Here is a 20,238-nt window from a genome sequence, read left to right as displayed (position 1 = left end):
TTTCTTATAATGTTTAGAATCAAATCAAAATTTTAGGGTAGTTTTATACATATATTTACTTCAAAAATAAAAAAAAAAGTTAATCGATGGAGCCTTGAGTGTAAAGTTGAACGCATTTTCGCTTGATGCCCTCCATTAAAGTCTTTACAGTGTCATCCGGTACCAGTTTCTCCGTTTTTTCCATTTTCTTAACATGTCCTTCTCGTCTTTGACTGTCTTCTTGCTTTTCCGAAGTTCCCGCTTCATTATTGCCCAGTACTGCTTCACCGGGCGCAGCTCCGGACAGTTTGGCGGGTTCATGTCCTTTGGAACAAAATGGACAGAATTGGCCTCATTCCACTACAGGACACTTTTAGAATAGTGGCATGATGCCAAATCTGGCCAAAATAGCGGAGCTTCGTCGTGCTGCTGCAAGAACGGCAAAATGCGCTTCTCGAGGCACTCAGATTTGTAGATCTCGCCATTTACTGTGCCCTTTGTCACGAAAGGCTCACTCCTCAGTCCGCAAGAGCAGATGGCCTGCCAAACGAGATATTTGGAGGCGAACTTCGACATTTTCTTCTTCTTAAATTTGTCGTCCACATCGAACTTGCTCTTGCCGGTGAAAAACTCCAACCCCGGAATTTGCTTAAAATCGGCTTTTGTATACGTTTCGTCGTCCATCACACAGCAGCCATATTTGGTCAGCATCTTCTCGTAGAGCTTCCGTGCCCGAGGTTTAGCCGTCGATTGTTGCCGGTCATCGTGGTTTGGGAAGTTATGTACCTTGTATGTATGTAGTCCAGCTCTCTTCTTTGCATTCTGGACATGCCGATCTTTTAGCCAAATCACGGCTTGAGACATTGGGATTTGCTTTAATCATTCGCTTAACCTTTCCCTCTGTCTTTTTGTTCTCCGGTCCCGGTTTTCTTCCAGCTCCTTTGCCGTGGTCCAACGTCAACCGCTTTAACACTCTGGAGACGGTTGAATGGTGAATTTTCAACATTTTTCCCAACTGCCGGTGCGACAGGTCAGGAAATTGCAGGTGTTTGGAAAGAATTTGTTCTCTCGACTCGCGTTGGTTCACCTCCATTTTCGTTGAGTCGAAAAACACGACATCGAGTTAGACAGCATGTAGACAATACACATCAATGAGAAAGTGTGCAAAATTTGGTTGATTTTTACCCAATGGTAAAAAAGTTATGCCCTGTTGAATGTGTCGCAATAATTTCGTGTTCGCCTTTTATTTAACATAATGCCTTTCACCCCTCCCTATTTGAATATATTTAACCCCAAATCTGTAATTAAGCAATAATAGTGGTAAAGTACATCTATTCGAATAGTTGGACTAACAACGATGTCATTGTAGAACATATGGGATTTTTTTTCGAACTGTCTATCAAAACTTTCCAAAAAATTCAATTTTTTTTCTCACCATAACATTGATCAGGACAGAAACGAATACAACAAAATAAAGACGGCTGTAACTGGACGAGTTAGGAAGATAGATATAGATAGAGGATATAGGAGTGCAATATTTCACCTGAAAATCCATTTCCACTTTCGAATAAAGATCGATTTTGTTAGCACAAATAGATGAGAATTCAATTTGCTGAATTTTCCGAAATGTTTCCGTTTTTTTTTCTCAGGATAACATTGATCTACTGACAGAGACGAATACAACAAAACAAAGACAGCTGAAATGATACGATTCCTTTCTCGGGTTTTGCGCTTACCAACACATTTGGGCTTTCATTTTAATTTACATAGATTTGAGACCCCATGTTTGCCTATCATTTTAGAACATGAATATATTGACCAGTATATTTTAGAACATAGCATCATTGACCTTAATAATGGATGAATTTAAGTGTGCATTCAACAAAAAGGTCCTGGTCGTCGTCGTCATGACTAGATGTCACTATTGTAGCCAGGATTAGTATCAGAATGAACAGATATAGATCTCGGGAAGTGAGTCTTCATGAGTGAGTCTAATACTTATTTTTGTTAACGGCTCGTTGTTCTTTTTAAGGGAGCCTATCGCGTTCGAGTGTCCTTTTGCCACTTTTTCTTATTGAGCCTTGCAACGGTTGGAGTATTTCGGATGCTTTCGCAATTAAAGGGTGACACTACCAAAAAGTGCTATGACAAAATAACGTCTAGAGTATGTTTATTCATAATTTAAAAATTCGTGTTTTTTTTTCTTTTTGAAGTTTTTGAATACATTACATTATCTAAAAAAATCACAGATGGGTTATGTCCGAGACACGACCGCATAGTTGACGTAGGATTCCGCTAGGCTATCTGTTGATTTCGGATATATTTGAAGAATTATATCGTTAAACTCTTTGATAATGATTTGGTTTTAATGTCTCTGTTAGGGAACACATTTCGGTAGGAACAAAAGCTCCCCCTACTTTCATATATTTGCAATGCCGATTTCCCCCAGGCAGCGTGGTTTTGATGTCTCTGTTAGGGACCTGCCACGTGTGTCGTCAATTTCGACCAGTCAGAAGTGGGTATTTCCGTTAGGATAGGGGTTGAGATTTTTCAATTGTTCGACAGTTAGTTTCATGACATATATTATTTTCTTCAATATAAAAAATTGTTATGGAGTGCAGAAACCGATTGACGCAAAAAATTCATCAATCCATCATGAAATGACTGAGCAATAAGCGTTTGAAATTGGACCATTTTCACGATGTGCTCGATTTTCGATTTTCAATTTGTACCCCAATATGTTTCCGAAAGACGTAATCCTACGTCAAAAATATTTGGTTAGTTCTTCTGCGGCGGAAAATCGAATGCTCTGGCCTTCTATTTTCACATGCTGCATCAGATTTTGTAAAGTCGATTTGTCGACCTTCTCAGCTGCTCCACACCAGTTCGCCTTAAATTTCTGCTCACTCCCGACGACTTTTTTTTTTGTCTTCCGTAAGTTCCGCTTTACGTTGACTCAGTATTGTTCGTTCGGGCGAAGCTCTGGGGTGGTGTTGGGCGGCTTCTTATTTTTAGGCACGAATTGGACGTTGTTGGCCGCGTACCATTCCAGGGCCTTTTTGTCGTAGTGACATGAGGCCAAAACAGCACGGAACCCGTGTGCTGTTGCAGGAACGGCAGGAGTCATTTTTGGAGGCACTCTTCGACGTAAACTTTCTGGTTGATGGTGCCGGTTGTTACAAAAATGCTGCTCTTCCCTCCACACGAGCATATCGCTTGCCAAACCAGATATTTCTTTGCGAATTTCGACAATTTAATGTTTTAAATATCTCTGACAACTTGCCCCGTTCCTCCGCCGTGTAGAATTATTGTCCTGGAAGCTGGTTAAAGTCAGTTTTGACGTATGTCTCGCGGTTTGGGGTCTTTACCTTTTTGTACGTTGACAGCCCAGCTCTTTTCTTGGCGCGTTGCATTCTGGTGTGGGACACTCCGAGTTCATCTGCCACATCTCGGATCAATAACTTTGGATTCCTCGTGTATGTCATCTTCACCGCTTTGGTTGTCTGTTCGGCCGTCGGGATGCGATTTCCTCCACTTCCAGGCTTCCGAGTTGTGGTCAACCTCTCTCCAAACACTCTAATCACTTTAGACACCGTCGCTTGAGGCAAATTGAGTTTTTTCGCTAACTGATTATGCGACAAAAGCGAAAATTCTTGGTGCGCCTGCAAAATTTTTAAACGCCGTTCCTCTTGGTATCCTTTTTTATTTTCAAAGTATCGATTATGGGATTAATGCTAGGTTGAAGTTAAGCACTTTTTGGTCGTTCCATAGTTCTCTGTTGTATTCGGTTAGGGCTTTCCTATATTGAGACCAGTCCGAAGTAACTTGTTCCACCAAGGAACGTTCCTTGTCAAAGAAACACTTCCCTTGGTCGACGAGTCGAGATGAGTTGGCATGAAATTCGTCATATACAAGAGAAGAGTGAGAAGATTATCAAGATATTGTATAGTTTCATTTATAAAAAATCGGAGCTTAATACTGCCAATAAATTATTATTATATGAAGTAGTTTCTGGCCAGTAATGACCATATGCTTGCTCCTCACGAAAAGGTTGTGCAAAAAAACACATACCACAACTAACAATACAAATTATTACATCAATTAAAATTGAACAAATTACAAATAATTCGGAAAAAATGTTAGAATTTAATATACGATAATATACGATCTAGCTTATTGGTTTTCTTCATGAATTATCATAAATTAGAATAGATACATGGAGATACTATTTGGAGAAACTTTTAACTCAATTTTTTTTATTTTCATTTTACTTACATTTATTTCACTATTTGCTCAATGATTTAAAGTTTTTAAAGATTATTTTTTTGTTAAAAGATTATACATTTTATCCAATAAGTTGATTAGGTTCCAACGATCATAAAATCGTTTTTACTGTTCCAACCACAGGTTAAAAATAGTGGTTAATCTAGAAGAAATATTATTTAATCGAGACACCTGTAGGGGAAATTCTCAACGTTTTCGGATCCAATCAAGATAAGAATTATTTTATTCATTCCAACGTAATTCTAATCTTATCAGAAACACTGGTCGAACTCAAGAATTGATAAATTTTGTATGATATAATAAACGGAAATCTATCCTGTTATCGACTTCGCTATAGCGAAAGTACACAAACAGAAGGGATAAGAAATCGAATTGCTCGTTGCTTAATCGGACCACGGAAACTGCAATGTTTATTATTCGGGTGTATAGCTATCAGTGCGCCATAAACCAAGTCCTCTAATCTAACTGCTCGCTAAAATTGATAAGAACAATTCGGCAGCACTTCCTTTATCATCTGAACATTCCTTTCTTCAGAGAGCCAGTTTTCACTAAGCGATCAGGGAAATATGGTCAACAAACTCACTCTAGTCGGCCTGTTGGCCTTGTTTATTGTGGCAGCTGCTGATCAGAAGCAACCTGAGATCGCTCCCATCTTGCAGCACTTACTGGATACACAATCTATCCCAAAGCCACCACAGGGATACGTTCCGACGGAGCAACGTTCAACGGCACACACTTTTCGGACACGGGTAGATCATTTCAACCCCCAGAATCGCGAAACTTTCAACTTCGGGTATTATTCCAATGATGAATACTACCAACCCGGCGGGCCGATCTTCATTTACGTCGGCGGGAACTGGCCTGTGAGCAACTTCTTTATCGAACACGGGCACTTCCACGACTTGGCAGCTCGCCAGCATGCCTGGCTGTTCGCCAATGAGCACCGTTACTACGGTCAGAGCATCCCAACGCCGTAAGTTTGTACGATAAATTCCTGTTTCCTGAGTATGAAATCCACAGATATTTTTTGTAGAAATTTATCGGTTCAAAATCTTCGCTTCTTGACCGTTGAGCAGAGCTTGGTTGATCTGGCCGAGTGGATTAACCATTTGCGCCGCAACGTTGTCCGTGATGATAATGCGCGTGTCGTTCTGCTGGGAACTGGTTATGCCGGTGCAATTGCCACCTGGGCGCGCCAGCGCTACCCCCATCTAGTGGATGGAGTTTGGGTTTCCAGTGGGCAGCTCGACGCCCGACTGAACTACAAAGAATATGCCGTCCGGGTTGGAGAACTCATTCGCCAGCATGGATCGAATGAATGTTATGGTCGCATCTGGCGCGCATTTCGCACCGCTGAAAATTTGATTGACGCAGGACTTTCGAGTACGGTCACCGAGTTGTTTAAAACATGCCATCCATTGAATCCAGAATCGATGCTCGATGCGGAAACTCTCTTCTTCAATGTTAAGGAAATTGTACAGGAGGCGATTCTGTATCTCAATGCAAACGTATCGACACCGATTTTCTGCGAACAGCTGAACAACAATACCGAGGCTACCGACCTGCAAACCTTAGCGAAGTGGATTGAAAATAAGTACTATTATCTGCAATGCCTGACGTTTGATTTCAACTCTACCGTTGAAGTGTTGCTGGAACTAGAGAATCACTATCCAGAGAACAGCATCTTCGGGCTTCGCCAACGAACCTATCAGCTTTGCACGGAATTCGGCTGGTTCCGTACGGCTTACGCGGATGATCAACCTTTTGGCTACCGGGTCACCATGTACTTCTTCCAGAATATTTGCAAGGCGGTGTTCGGGGAGTGGCTCACGAGTGAGGTCGTTGTCGATGGAGTTCATTTGACCAACATGCACTTCGGTGGGAAGAATCCTCGCATCACCAACGCCCTGTTTACTAGTGGAGGACAGGAACCAGCAAGGGATATCATGATTACCGACTATCACCAGCAGGGCTCGCGTGCCCTCGTTATTCCCGGTTACATGGCAAGTTCTGATCTTGGCTCGGTCAGTGGATACGATTCTCCCGAACTGCTCGAAGCAAAGCACCAGATAGAGTTGTATGTTGATAGCTGGTTGTACGAATCAATAATGCCTCTCAAGTAAGATGTTTAGAGGGAATGTAGGAAAAAATATTGAAGTCATTCTTTATATTTGCTGCTTGTTGAAAATTGATATCATCGCTTATTTTATAAAGATGTTCAAATAAAATCTGAGGTGTGTATGTCTATTACTCTATTTGTCTCATTCACTATTGTCCTACAGCTGATATAGAGATAACCATGACACCATCTACTCCCGAAATTGAGCCTCCCGTGGAGAATTTGACGGACATAAAACGAAGACAGGGGCCAAAAGACCAACCGTTCAATATGCATCTAAGCCCCAGGAGATTATCTCCGCTACTCAAAAAGAGTTAAAATACGGAATATACTCCTCCGGGCTAAAACGACGATGAATATACATTAGGGTGCCAATGAATGCATGGAAAAAATCGACCCTGAAATTTCAAAAAGTTACCCAATACTAAATGTTCAGAACCGGTAGTCCGCGGTCTACCGGTCGCCTGCGTAGGTATTCCTAGGCGCCCGCCAGTTGGTTTAGGATAGTGTCACCTCCAAACGCAATGTATTAAATATTCTGCAGTGATAAGGTGTTTTTGCTAACCTCAATGAAACATATTAGTTGAAAGAGTAGATATTGCTTCGTTAAAAATTCGTTTTAATATTTTCATTCAGATTGTCATTCGGAAACAAACACAATTTGTTTTTATAATGTTTTTATAATTGGTGGAACCTTATAATTAATATGAGCTAAATTTTCTTCACTTCCGCTTGGACATTTGAAGACATGTGGGTTAATACAAAACCTAGCGATAATGTTTTTCAACGTAACTCCTAAACATATATTTTCACCATAATTATGTATTTGGAAAAGTATTTGAAACGACAAACATATTAATAGACCCTATTTACTATAAATAAAACCGTTTAAAAAGACAATAAATTAGAAATATTTGTTTAAATATCTCGAGAATGGCTGCATTTAGATGGAGATTGATAAAGAGCTTTTTTGCTTTAAATCACATTAGGATTCATAATTTGTGGTTAAAAATTATTGTTAATATACAAAAATTCGAGGTTTCGAAAATTCATAAAAATTCGATGTTCCACAAAGTTCGTCAGAAATAGTATTACATTCTTGGACTCATTTGTTAAATTTTCTACATGACTTCTATTTTATATGAAAAAATTTAAAAAAAATACATATATGAATATAAAAAAAAATAAAATTGAAAAAAACAATAAATTAGAAATGTTTTTTCAAATATCTCGAGAAACGCTGCATTTAGAAGGAGATTGATAACGAGCTTTTTATTTTGAATCACATCAGAATTCTTAATTTGTGGCTAAAAATGATTATTAACATACGAAAATTCGAAGTTTCGAAAATTCATAAAAATTTGATGTTCCACAAAGTTTGTCAAAAATAGTTTTACCATCTTGTACCCATTTTTCAAATTTTCTACATGACTTATATTTTATATGAAAAAAATTAAAAAATATATAAAAAATATGTATTTTAGATATTGGAAATATTTTAACTTAACTTATTAAACTTTTTCTGAGACCCGAAATAGAGACTCATAGTTTTTGAAATATAAATTATCAAAGATTTCTCTTACTAAAATCGATGCGCCCTATTCAAAAGTTACACTTGAGCCAAAAAATTCCCAAATGCTGTGGAAAACTCATATTTCCTCCAACCCAAACGATCTGAGACGAACCAGCCCAGGAGGCTGAAAGTCTCAAAAATAAAGGAAAAAAAAAATCCAACCCAAACGGAATACAAACTTTCATTCGAATCAAAAACACTCATTGATTCGTTCGAGAACTCGCGAGCTGATCGGACCAGTTTGAGAATCGATCCGATAACGGTGTTTTTTTTTTCACGCAGATCTATATTGTGCTTTTTTTCATCAGTGCTTGCGAGTGAAGCGAGCTCAATAAAAAGTGGTGCACGATCGAGACGCTGAGGATCCAGTTCAGATCAACACACATTCATCACACGCTACACAGCAGCGGCAAGTAGAAGTTTGTTTTTCTATTGTTCCATATATCATTCCTTCAACCTCCTGTGTACGATTTACACCATTGTCCAACATTGTATTTACCAAATCGGCAAGCGTTGGCATTAGGGGTGTACATCTTTCTTACATTACCGTTGAACTTTTGTTGAAACTTTTTTTCATTTTTGAATTTTATACAATAAAAAATTGAAATAAATATAATTTATATATACCTTGAATACAAATATAATTTATTTACTCATTTATTTTTTTCTATTTTTTATTATTATTCTACACTGTTCACATCGAACAGGTGACTAATTCATTATTATGGCTGAGGGTGGGGAGGATCCCCCATCCACGTCATTGAATGTTTCTGATGCTGACCCACCTCCTGAAGAGCAGGAGGATGAAGCAGACGTTGAGGAGGAAAATTCTGTGTATGAAGTAGAAAGTTCTGAAGATGAGGAAATTGATGAAAAACATGATTTTCGTCTAAAGGAATACCCGGAGGGATTCAAAGGTCCATTCATTGTATACTTTAGACGAAAATCAAAACCTCTTAATGTCATTCGCATCTCAAAAGAACTAACGCAGAAATTTTCCAAAGTTACTGAAATTACTCGGATGGGGCCAGACAAATTACGAGTTGTCGTCTCTTGCAGGACCCAAGCGAATGCAATAACGCGCTGTGATCTCCTTGCGATTGAGTATCGCGTATACGTACCCTGTTGCAACGTTGAAATAGACGGTGTAATAAACGAAAAGGGTTTGACTCGAAAAGAGATACTCGATGGTGTCGGTCGCTTCAAGAATTCCTCACTTAAAAGTGTGAAGATTCTTGAATGCGATCGACTGAAGTCTGTGTCACTTAAAAATGACAAACGAGTTCTCAATCGGACAAACTCTTTTCGAGTGACATTTGAGGGTTCCGCTCTTCCAAACTACGTTGAAATAGGTGCTCTTCCTTTACCTGTTCGGTTGTTTGTACCCCGGGTAATGAAATGCAACAAATGTATGCAACTCGGTCACACGGCCGCCTATTGTTGCAATAAACAACGTTGCGCAGATTGTGGAGAGAGTCATGATGTGACTTCTTGCGCAGAAGAGCGCAAGTGTCTTCATTGCGACGAGGCTCCACATGATCTTTCTCAATGCCCGGTGTACATACAACGAGGGGAAAAACTCAAGCGTTCCTTAAAGGAACGTTCCAAGCGGACTTATGCAGAAATGCTTAAGAGTTCCGTCTCAACGACTCAGGACAATCCCTACTCCATTCTGCAGAACGACGAGCCTGTTGCAGACGCTCCCAATGCAGGAAGTTCCGGTACATCGCAGGGTGCCATTAGGAAAAGAAAAATTACTTCTTTTCCATCACTCCCCAGAAAGAAGACCGAAACTTCCCAAGTTGGAATGAAACCTCGTATCGAACGTGCTGAGAATAGACCGAAGCAAGTACCTCCTGGTTTAAGCGGTTCTTCTACGCACCAGGGGTCCTCAGCACTTCCCGTAGCAGAGCCCAACACGTCTGTTCCTTTTTCGCGGTCGAGGCAACAGCCACAATCTGGCTTGCTTGCGCTTTCTGACCTGGTGGACAATATTTTAAATGCTTTAAATATAAATGACCCTCTTAAAAGCATAGTATTATGTTTGCTTCCGATTGTGAGAACATTTTTGAAAGAAAAATGTGGTTTTTTAGCAGCGTTCATTTCCCTCGATGCCTGATTCAGTGCAAGAGGTCAAGGATTTGACCACTGTAATACAGTGGAATTGCAGAAGCATCATCCCTAAACTAGATCAATTTAAATTTTTAATTCATAGTTCTAACTGTGATGTATTTTCCCTCTGTGAAACATGGCTTTCTTCAGCCGACGAACTGAATTTCCACGATTTCAACATTATTCGCCTCGATCGAAATGACTCGTTTGGTGGCGTACTATTGGGGATCAAAAAATGCCACTCCTTCTATAGAGTCACTCTCCCATCGATGACAGGCATTGAAGTTGTCGCTTGCCAGACACAAATCAATGGCAAAGACCTCTGCATTGCCTCGATTTATATTCCTCCAAGAACTATGGTTGGCCGCCATCAGTTTTTTGATATCATCGAGGCACTGCCGGAGCCGCGGCTAATCTTAGGTGACCTCAACTCCCATGGAACAGCGTGGGGTTCACTCTACGATGACAACCGTGCCACTTTGATTTATGATCTGTGTGACAACTTCAAATTGACAGTTTTGAATACTGGGGAAGCAACTAGAATAGCCAACCCTCCTGCACGGGCAAGCATGCTAGACATATCACTTTGCTCTTCTTCGTTATCCCTGGATTGCACGTGGAAGGTGATCCAAGATCCCCACGGTAGTGACCACCTGCCAATAATTTTATCGATCGCCAATGAATCAGGTTCTCGTGAGTCAGTCGATATTGCGTATGACCTCACGAAAAATATTGACTGGAGAAAATTTGCAGAAATAATATCTGAAGCACTTGTTTCAATGCATGAACTTCCTCCACTCGGAGAGTATAATTTTATATCTAGTTTGATTTACGAAAGCGCACTTCAAGCTCAAAAGAAACGTGTTCCTGCTACCACTTTACGACGTCGTCCTCCATCACTTTGGTGGGACAAGGAGTGTTCAAAGGTCTACCTTGAAAAATCATCCGCTTTCAAAAAATTCCGGAAAACTGGACTAGTGGAATGGTTTCGAAAGCACCAAGCTCTAGAAGCCAAACTAAAAGGTCTGATTAAAGCAAAAAAGCGTGGATATTGGCGAAAGTTCGTCAATGGTTTGTCAAGGGAGACCGCTATGAGCACTCTTTGGAATACGGCTAGGAGAATGAGTGGCTGGAACCATACAAATGAAAGTGAGGAATACTCTGACCGTTGGATTTTCAAATTTGCAAGAAAGGTTTGTCCCGATTCCGTTCCTGCACAAAGCGTCGTACGCGACATTCTGCTCCAATGCGACTATGAGAATTTTTCGATGGTGGAATTCTCAATTGCCCTCCTCTCATGTAACAATTCAGCTCCGGGGTCGGACAAGATTAAATTCAACTTGTTGAAGAATCTTCCCGACTTGGCAAAACAGCGTTTGCTGAACTTGTTCAACAAGTTTCTGGAGCTGAATATTGTCCCGCATGACTGGAGACAAGTGAGAGTGATAGCCATACGGAAACCCAACAAGCCGGCTTGCGATCACAACTCGTATAGGCCGATTGCAATGTTATCCTGTATTCGTAAATTGTTAGAGAAAATGATTCTACTTCGTTTGGACAAGTGGGTTGAAGCGAACAATTTGCTGTCAAATACGCAGTTTGGCTTCCGCCGAGGTAAAGGGACAAATGATTGTCTCGCGCTGCTATCTTCTGAAATCCAAATCGCATTTGCTCGCAAAGAACAAATGGCTTCCGTTTTTCTCGATATCAAAGGGGCATTTGATTCAGTTTCCATGGAAATTCTCTCAGAGAAACTTCATAATCGTGGACTTTCACCAATTCTGAATAATTTCCTGTACAATTTACTGTCAGAAAAGCACATGTTTTTCAATCATGGCAGCTTGAAATCTTCTCGATACAGTTTTATGGGCCTACCACAAGGCTCCTGCCTAAGCCCCCTCTTGTACAGTTTTTACGTCAATGATATAGATGATTGTCTAACTAGAGACTGCAAGCTGAGACAACTTGCAGACGATGGAGTTATTTCCATCACGGGTACTAATCCCGCCGTTCTGCAAAAATCCTTGCAAGATACCCTGAACAATCTGTTCACGTGGGCTCTCAAGCTGGGTATCGAATTCTCTACGGAGAAAACCGAAATGGTCGTTTTTTCTAGGAAGCACGAACCCGCCCAATTCCAGCTTCACCTATCCGGCAAAACGATCAAGCACTCGATGTTTTTCAAATACCTTGGAGTATATTTTGACTCTAAATGTACCTGGGGAATACACATTGCGTATTTGAAACAGAAATGCCAGCAAAGAATCAATTTTCTCCAAACAATAACCGGAACATGGTGGGGTGCCCATCCAGGAGACCTCATTCAGTTATACAAAACAACGATATTATCAGTGTTAGAATATGGCAGTTTTTGCTTCCGATCAGCTGCCAGGATTCATATTCTCAAGCTGGAGAGAATACAATATCGTTGCTTGCGTATAGCCATGGGGTGTTTGCATTCGACACATACGATGAGTCTCGAAGTTTTGGCAGGAGTACCCCCGCTTACTCTTCGGTTCACAGAATTATCCTACAGATTTCTCATCCGTTGCAAGATCATGAATCCATTGGTGATTGATAACTTCGAAAATCTACTCCAACTGACTCCTCAGTCAAGTTTTATGTCTCTATACCATGAGTACCTTACCCATGAAGTGCACCCTTCACCGGGCATCTCCAACCAAGTTTGCTTCCCATACTTTTGCAATTCCTCTGTCAATTTTGATCTGTCCATGCGACAAAAGATCCATGGAATCCCAGATCATCTACGCTCCGATTACATTCCGGAGATATTTTCGGCAGAATATGGGAAAGTTAGATCTGATAAAATGTTCTTTACTGACGGTTCATGCATAAACGGGTCCACTGGCTTCGGCATCTTCAAAGAAAATTCCAGTGCCTCTTTCAAACTCAAAGATCCTTGTTCCGTGTATGTCGCTGAACTGGGTGCGATATATTACGCATTAGGGATCATTGAAACATTGCCCATCGACCACTATTTTATTTTTTCAGACAGTCTCAGCTCATTAGAGGCAATCCGCTCAATGAAAGTTGATAAACGCTCATCTTATTTCCTAACAAGAACAAGACAACTATTGAGTGTTTTGGTCGAAAAATTATTCAAGATTACCTTAGCATGGGTTCCCTCTCATTGCTCGATTCCGGGGAATGAGAAAGCGGACTCGCTAGCTAAGGTGGGCGCTTCAGAAGGCACACTTTTTGAAAGGCAAATTGCTTATAACGAATTTTTTCACATTCCTCGTCCGTATACGCTCGTAAGTTGGCAGCGCATGTGGAGTGGAGATGAGTTCGGTCGTTGGTTACACACGATTATCCCTAAGGTCACGACGAGGGCATGGTTCAAGGGATTGAATGTAGGTCGTGATTTCATTCGCGTGATATCTCGGCTTATGTCCAATCACTACAACCTAAACGCGCATCTCTATCGCATTGGGCTCGCAGCAAACAATCTTTGTGATTGTGGCGATGACTACCACGACATCGAGCATGTTGTCTGGTCGTGTATCCAGTTCCATGCTGCTCGCTCTCAGCTCTCTAGAGCACTAAGAGCACAAGGCAGACAATCGGATATCCCCGTCCGGGATATCTTAGGTAGCCGTGATCCTGATCTTCTGCTTCATCTATACCTGTTCCTCAGAAACGCCGATGTCAACGTTTAATGATGTTTCCTTCGTTGTGTCCCCGTTTCATATCCCTCCTATCCGATCGATAAACTTTTACCTAGTCGCGGCAATACATACACACACTCTTTACAGATGCACGGGCCGAAGGTTGTGCAGTCCACTGATCATTCAACAAGAACCAAAGGTTGTACCGCTCATGACAACTCTACACGAGCTGATGATTGCGCCGGCTAGTGACCATTCTATCCTGGATTCCTCGAGTCGAGAAAGATGCACCACGCTAGATATGAGGTACAGACTAGGGGGGCGTTGCTGATTAATGGTCAGCTGCATCCCAATAGGAAGTATCCCGTGTCGGGCACAGGTACAGAGCATTGGAGACAGCAACATCCCAATTACGAAAACACTTGTAATACTAACCTCGAGCCAACCGCGAGTAATCGGTTACATATTACTAACATAGATAATAAGAAAAATTGTATTGAACTCCCGGCCCCGTGAGGCTAACGCCATATGAGCCTTTATAAAAATATATATTTTGGAAAAAAAAAACACTCATGTGGTGTCATTTGTCGATTTCATTTGGAATTGCTCACATTTATGAATGCGATTCATCATAGAATATAGTTGAATCTATCAAAACCCCTACACCTGTTAAGGAACGATATTTTCATTGGCATCAATTGTAAACTATTAGGACCAGAGCAGAGGGTCCAAAACCCCTAAGTAGGATGGTTTCAATAGCTGTTATCCATGGCTATTACGTAAAGAAGGATAACTCTCGGGATTGAATTTCGATATAGAGTACGCACGATGAATAACAGAATATATCGCCGAGTTGATTCATTTCCTATGAGTTCTTTCGGTTACCATCTCAGGTTTCCGAAAGATAACTCTCCGCCGTCGTGATTGGAATTCTTCAAAGCGTACCCATGATGAATAACGAAATATATCGCCGGTTGGATTGGTTTTAGTGAAGTTCTCTTGGTTACCTTTTCAGGCTTCCCACCAGTATTGCCACATTTAAATCTGTACCAGAGGGTTGTGTCAAAAATCATACTCATCTGTACTTTTTTTTCCAAAAAATCTGTACCATCGAAAACATTCGTTGTAGAGAAAAAAATAATTTATTAGCATCAAAAAAAAAAATCATTTATTTACAACAACTACTACATCTACATTTGCAAGTCATTCGTGTGTTTGATGATGCTTATACATTGTTTTTTTTTAATCTAGATTACATACTATATTTTTTTTAAATTTTCGAGCTGCCAACACGATGTTTGACCAAATCCTTTGATCTCAAAAAAAGGGTTCATCGTATCGTTGCTGAACCGATTTCAAAGTTTATTTTTGTTCTGATTATATTCATTAAAAAATCACTCGACAGTTGCTGAGGAGTGAGGCATACTGAGAACGTTACAACCAAGGCATCGAAGCGCCGACAGGGCGAATGAAACGTCAATTATTTTTAGGCATCCAATTTTTGTCCATCAACACTGCACACGCTCGTTTTCTGAAATTGTGATTTCCTTACGGAGTAATGCTAATCAAATTGGAAAAGTTTCTGGGATTTAACATTGCCGTAGACTTGAGCGTCATCAAAATCGAATCTTTTTCTTATTCGTTTGATCAGCTCCACGAAAAAACTGCGACAAATATCCTTTGAAGTGATCTGCCTTTCGCTGTCCATTGTTCTGATAATTTCTTCTGCTGCTATTCCAACCTAAAATGTATGTCGCTTTCCAAATGATCTTCATATTTAATGGCATTGGACAATGAAACAACGTGAGATTCCTTGCAGATATTAGTTAGAATGATCAAAATAAAATCTTTTAGCTCTTCATGTAGAATCGTGAATTTAGGTTTTTCAGCCTGGAACAAACGATTCAATCTGTTGATCTGGGGCAAAACATACGTTGCAATGCCCGATGTGAATGGCCGGAGTATACATACGTTGCCCGACGTTTAGGATTGTCGTAGTGGACTCACTTTTCATCACCAGTAACGATTCGATCCAAAACCCTTTTGTTATGCTGTTGGAGCAGTTGTTCATACGTGAAAAAACGGCGTTCGACGTCTCGTGGCTTCAATTCATACGGCTTTTGGATCATTCCCATTGCTTTCAAACGATCGGATATGGTTTGGTGAGCTACTCCAAGTGTATCTGCAAGTCCTTGTTGCATTTGTGATCGTGTAAAGTCTCCAATTCTTCATCTTCAAACTTTTTTGGCGGTCCGGAATGTTCTTCGTGTTCCAAGTCAAAATAACCACTTTTAAACCGTGCAAACCACGTCTGACACGTTCGCTCAGTTGGAGCATAAACACCATAAGCTTCCACCAAAATGTGATGACATTCCGCAGCTTTTTTTTCTTAATAGTGATGTAATGAAGTAACACTCCCCGCAAAAATACTCTCGTTGGTACGAAATTCGACATATTCGAAGTGGCAAAAAACTATGTTGTTTACGCTTCAACTTTTTGACATATACTGAAAAAGACGTGCTATGGCAGTAGCTTGAAATAATAATCAAGTTACGCCATCTGTTGTAAAACCGAAGAAACTTACCGGTACACCTGATACATTTTTGTTCCTGTAGAAGGTTCAATTCAACGGGTTTTTTTTCAACATCACAATGTGTGTTCTTTTATCAAAGTAGTACTGCAGAAAAGTTTTCATATTTCTGCATTTTATAAGATTTATTTTTTGTTAGGTTATGTGAGGTTATGTATTCTCCGCACATAGTTGTTTTAAACCGAATTTATTTCCCAATTCAAGTTATACGAAATTGAATTAAATCGATAGTAAGTGGTAGCTAATAAACTAAGCTATCATTTGATACCGAAACCTTAACATTTGGTTGCTTTTCAAACCCATAATCAAAGTTACTGTTCTATTTTTCGAAAGCTTGGCCTAATATGGGTTAATTTTACAGGTTTAAATGAACATTAAAGGCAATGCATGATCCCTAGAGATGATCTCTGATCTCTAGTTCGCGTTTACAGAATCACACCCCTTACCTCCGTGAACCCTGATTCTTACCTCTTCCCACTAACAAGGGTCTTCCTAGTCTAACTGGTTGCGTGTCCGCTTCTTAGCGAACGATCATGAACTCAAAACTCATGGCTCTCAATCGACCATCTTTGTGTGTTATACTAGCTACTATGTCCAAGCATTAATCATCATCTCCTTTCTCCGTTCACACACGCTCTGCTGCTTGCAGCAAGGAATATCGGTAATTGGTGCTATTAATAACACAATAATGGAAGTCTCATACCAACTGTCCCGCTTCGTACGGTCCCAATGTGAATTGTGTAATTAATGTCGCCTTTTTGGCGCATTTATTCGTGTACATGTGTACAGGAATTTACATATGAACATATGTACATGAATGTACAAAATGTACACGAATAGATGCGGCTCTGTCACAGCTGAAGGGCTAATAAGCCTAAATAAAATAAAACTGATGAGATGAAACAAACTATCCCTTCCATGATAATAGAAAGGGAACCACGCTGTAGAAGCGACCCTTCTGGCCGCGAATATCATGCACCAAGGTTTTTTTACGCGGTTGTTTTAAGAGGTTTTTTTACACAGATTTTTCATTTAACGCGGATTTTCCAATTAACAGGTTTTTTTACGCGGATTTTCCAATCAACGCAGTGTTTTTTTTAAGCGGTAACAGTACAGTTTTTTTTTTAAAGACCAGTACAATATCACATTTTCCCCTCAGCTCACATTTTTCTCTCATGTTTCCTCAGAGTATATTACGGTAATTAGTGCTTGTAACGAAGCTTAGCGCTTAGTGCCGCATCTTATCACGTTTCTTATGTGGATTTTAAGTGTTGGGTAACGGGGAGCTCGCCGAGCGGTACAACGGGACAGGGTTTTTACGGGCAGCGATTCGTGAACGTCTTTCCGTCTACTTAGCTCTGGACGGTCCAACAGTGGTACTGCACGTGCATCGGCAGTAGAGTGTACAAATCACAAGGGAATCTTCTAGCAACAGCAGATGACCTCATTCGTGAGGAAAACCAACGAAATTGCAGGAAAAAACTACGGGTTTTCGGAAGCGAGCAACACTTAACTTTTTACTTCCGTTATACATAAGGATAGTTCCATTTGATATCTATCATTAGGTGACATGGTTTTTATACGCGGATTTTCCAATTAACGCGGTTTTTCTACGCGGTTTTTTACGAGGTACGTTTCCCCCGCGTAAAAAAACCTGGGTGTACTAACATTCCTTCCCTTCCCCTGGTGTCTGTAAAGACATGGCCGGCGCCGTTATTGACTTGTGGAGACACGCTCGAATTGATTAGCCCCTCGCACCAAGTATACACGCAACGAAGCTTGTAACGAAGCTTAGCGCTTAGTGCCGCATCTTATCACGTTTCTTATGTGGATTTTAAGTGTTGGGTAACGGGGAGCTCGCCGAGCGGTACAACGGGACAGGGTTTTTACGGGCAGCGATTCGTGAACGTCTTTCCGTCTACTTAGCTCTGGACGGTCCAACAGTGGTACTGCACGTGCATCGGCAGTAGAGTGTACAAATCACAAGGGAATCTTCTAGCAACAGCAGATGACCTCATTCGTGAGGAAAACCAACGAAATTGCAGGAAAAAACTACGGGTTTTCGGAAGCGAGCAACACTTAACTTTTTACTTCCGTTATACATAAGGATAGTTCCATTTGATATCTATCATTAGGTGACATGGTTTTTATACGCGGATTTTCCAATTAACGCGGTTTTTCTACGCGGTTTTTTACGAGGTACGTTTCCCCCGCGTAAAAAAACCTGGGTGTACTAACATTCCTTCCCTTCCCCTGGTGTCTATAAAGACATGGCCGGCGCCGTTATTGACTTGTGGAGACACGCTCGAATTGATTAGCCCCTCGCACCAAGTATACACGCACACACATACTATCATATATTTTAGGCAGTTAGTTTTTCAGACTGAGAAGTTTCAGTTAGCTTCCATCAGTCGACGCTAGAACAAGAGAATAAAGAATTGTAATTAAAATAAAACGTTTTTCCTCACTCGCGACTCGAATCCCACATTGGTGACCCCGCCGGTTCGTTAAAAGTAAATCGCGTCCGCAAATCACTCGATTTGACGTTTTTTAAAGGAAAATCGATAAAAATAATCCACCACGATCGTTTATAATTTTACCGATACAAAATGGTGGACGAAGTCGCAAGAGTAAATCAAACAGCAGCCGCTGTTTCTGTAAAGCTACCAGATTTTTGGCGAAATGATCCGGCTATGTGGTTTGCACAAGCCGAAGCACAATTCGTTTTGGCCGGAGTCGTTGCTGATGACACAAAATATTACCACATCATCAGCAAAATTGATCAATCTGTAATCTGCCATATTGCTGATTTGGTGCAAAACCCTCCGGCAACCGAAAATATAAAAAAGTGAAAGAGCGACTCATTTCCCGCTTCGAGATTTCTCCTCAAGGAAAATTGGAACGCTTACTAAATGCGTGTGATTTGGGAGATATGCGTCCGACACATCTACTGGCACGCATGCAGGAATTGGCAGCCGGACTGAATATGAATGAAAATATTATGAAAGTGCTCTTTCTCCAACGAATGCCAGAAAGAATTAAGCCGGTTTTGACGATCAGCGAGGATGCACTGTCGAAAATTGCAGAAAATGCTGGAATACTCAAACTCCGTCACAGTCGCCTCTACGTCGGCCCCTACTTCAATGGTGACTGAACCTGAGTTGAATACCATTCAAGATCAAATTGCCGCGCTCACAGCTGAAATTCGCTGTTTGAAAACAAGTGGGTTACGCAGCCGCTCATCGTCACGAACCCGTCAACCATCAAATGAAACCGTATGTTGGTACCAAATATGGTAGAAACGCACATCAGTGCCGAAAACCCTGTTCGTTCGTCAGTTCAAAAAACTAGATTTGTGTCCACTTGAAGCGGCAACAGTAGATGCACCTCCTGAAAGCCGCCGCCTACACATCTTCGACCGTACTAGTAGCTGTCTTTTTTTGATAGACACCGGATCAGATGTTTCCATAATCCCTGCTATCAGAAAAGATCGTTTGGAAGGACCCACGTCGTTCCAACTTCATGCTGCAAACGGAACAATTATCAAGACCTATGACTCTCGATTTGTTACCACAGATTTAGGCTTACGACGACGATTTTCTTGGAATTTCCTGGTAGCTGACACAAACACTGCTATCATTGGTGCCGATTTTCTAGCTTTCTTTGGTCTACTCGTTGACCTCAAAAATCACTGTTTGGTAGATAGTGACAAAACAAAACTTCACTCAATTGGTGGAATAATTACTGCTTGCGTGTATGTTGTAACAACAATCAGTGATGATCATCGCAGTGCAGTGCAAGAACGTGAAGTGAAGCATCACATTGTTACAAAGGGCCCGTCTGTTGCTTCCAAAGCACGGAGATTAGCTCCGGAGAGAAAATGGCCTTGTTATAAACCTTGCGAAATGTCGTTTCGCCCAACCTCAGGTGGAATTTCTCGGATACATTATCC

The 20,238-nt window shown here is 40.8% G+C and overlaps 1 protein-coding gene across 1 annotated transcript; it reads left to right on the top strand.

The window, feature by feature from the left end:
* Nucleotides 1-4,806: 4,806 nt before the first annotated feature.
* Nucleotides 4,807-6,491, top strand: LOC129778428 (putative serine protease K12H4.7). Its single transcript, XM_055785315.1, has 2 exons — nucleotides 4,807-5,236; nucleotides 5,297-6,491. Exons 1-2 carry the CDS (start codon nucleotides 4,830-4,832, stop codon nucleotides 6,384-6,386), a joined length of 1,497 nt encoding a protein of 498 aa, XP_055641290.1. The 5' UTR covers nucleotides 4,807-4,829; the 3' UTR covers nucleotides 6,387-6,491.
* The last annotated feature ends 13,747 nt before the right edge of the window (nucleotides 6,492-20,238 follow it).

This window comes from Toxorhynchites rutilus, chromosome 3, assembly GCF_029784135.1.
Source record: "Toxorhynchites rutilus septentrionalis strain SRP chromosome 3, ASM2978413v1, whole genome shotgun sequence".
Taxonomy (NCBI): domain Eukaryota; kingdom Metazoa; phylum Arthropoda; class Insecta; order Diptera; family Culicidae; genus Toxorhynchites; species Toxorhynchites rutilus.
Note: the sequence above shows the minus strand (reverse complement) of the source record. Positions and strands in the feature narration are given on the sequence as shown.

Excerpts from the sequence above, each read along its gene's own strand:
- LOC129778428 (XM_055785315.1), top strand. The coding sequence starts at position 4,830 with ATGGTCAACAAACTCACTCTAGTCGGCCTGTTGGCCTTGTTTATTGTG. Across the intron at positions 5,237-5,296 it reads GGTCAGAGCATCCCAACGCC|AAATTTATCGGTTCAAAATC; the intron begins GTAAGTTTGTAC and ends TATTTTTTGTAG.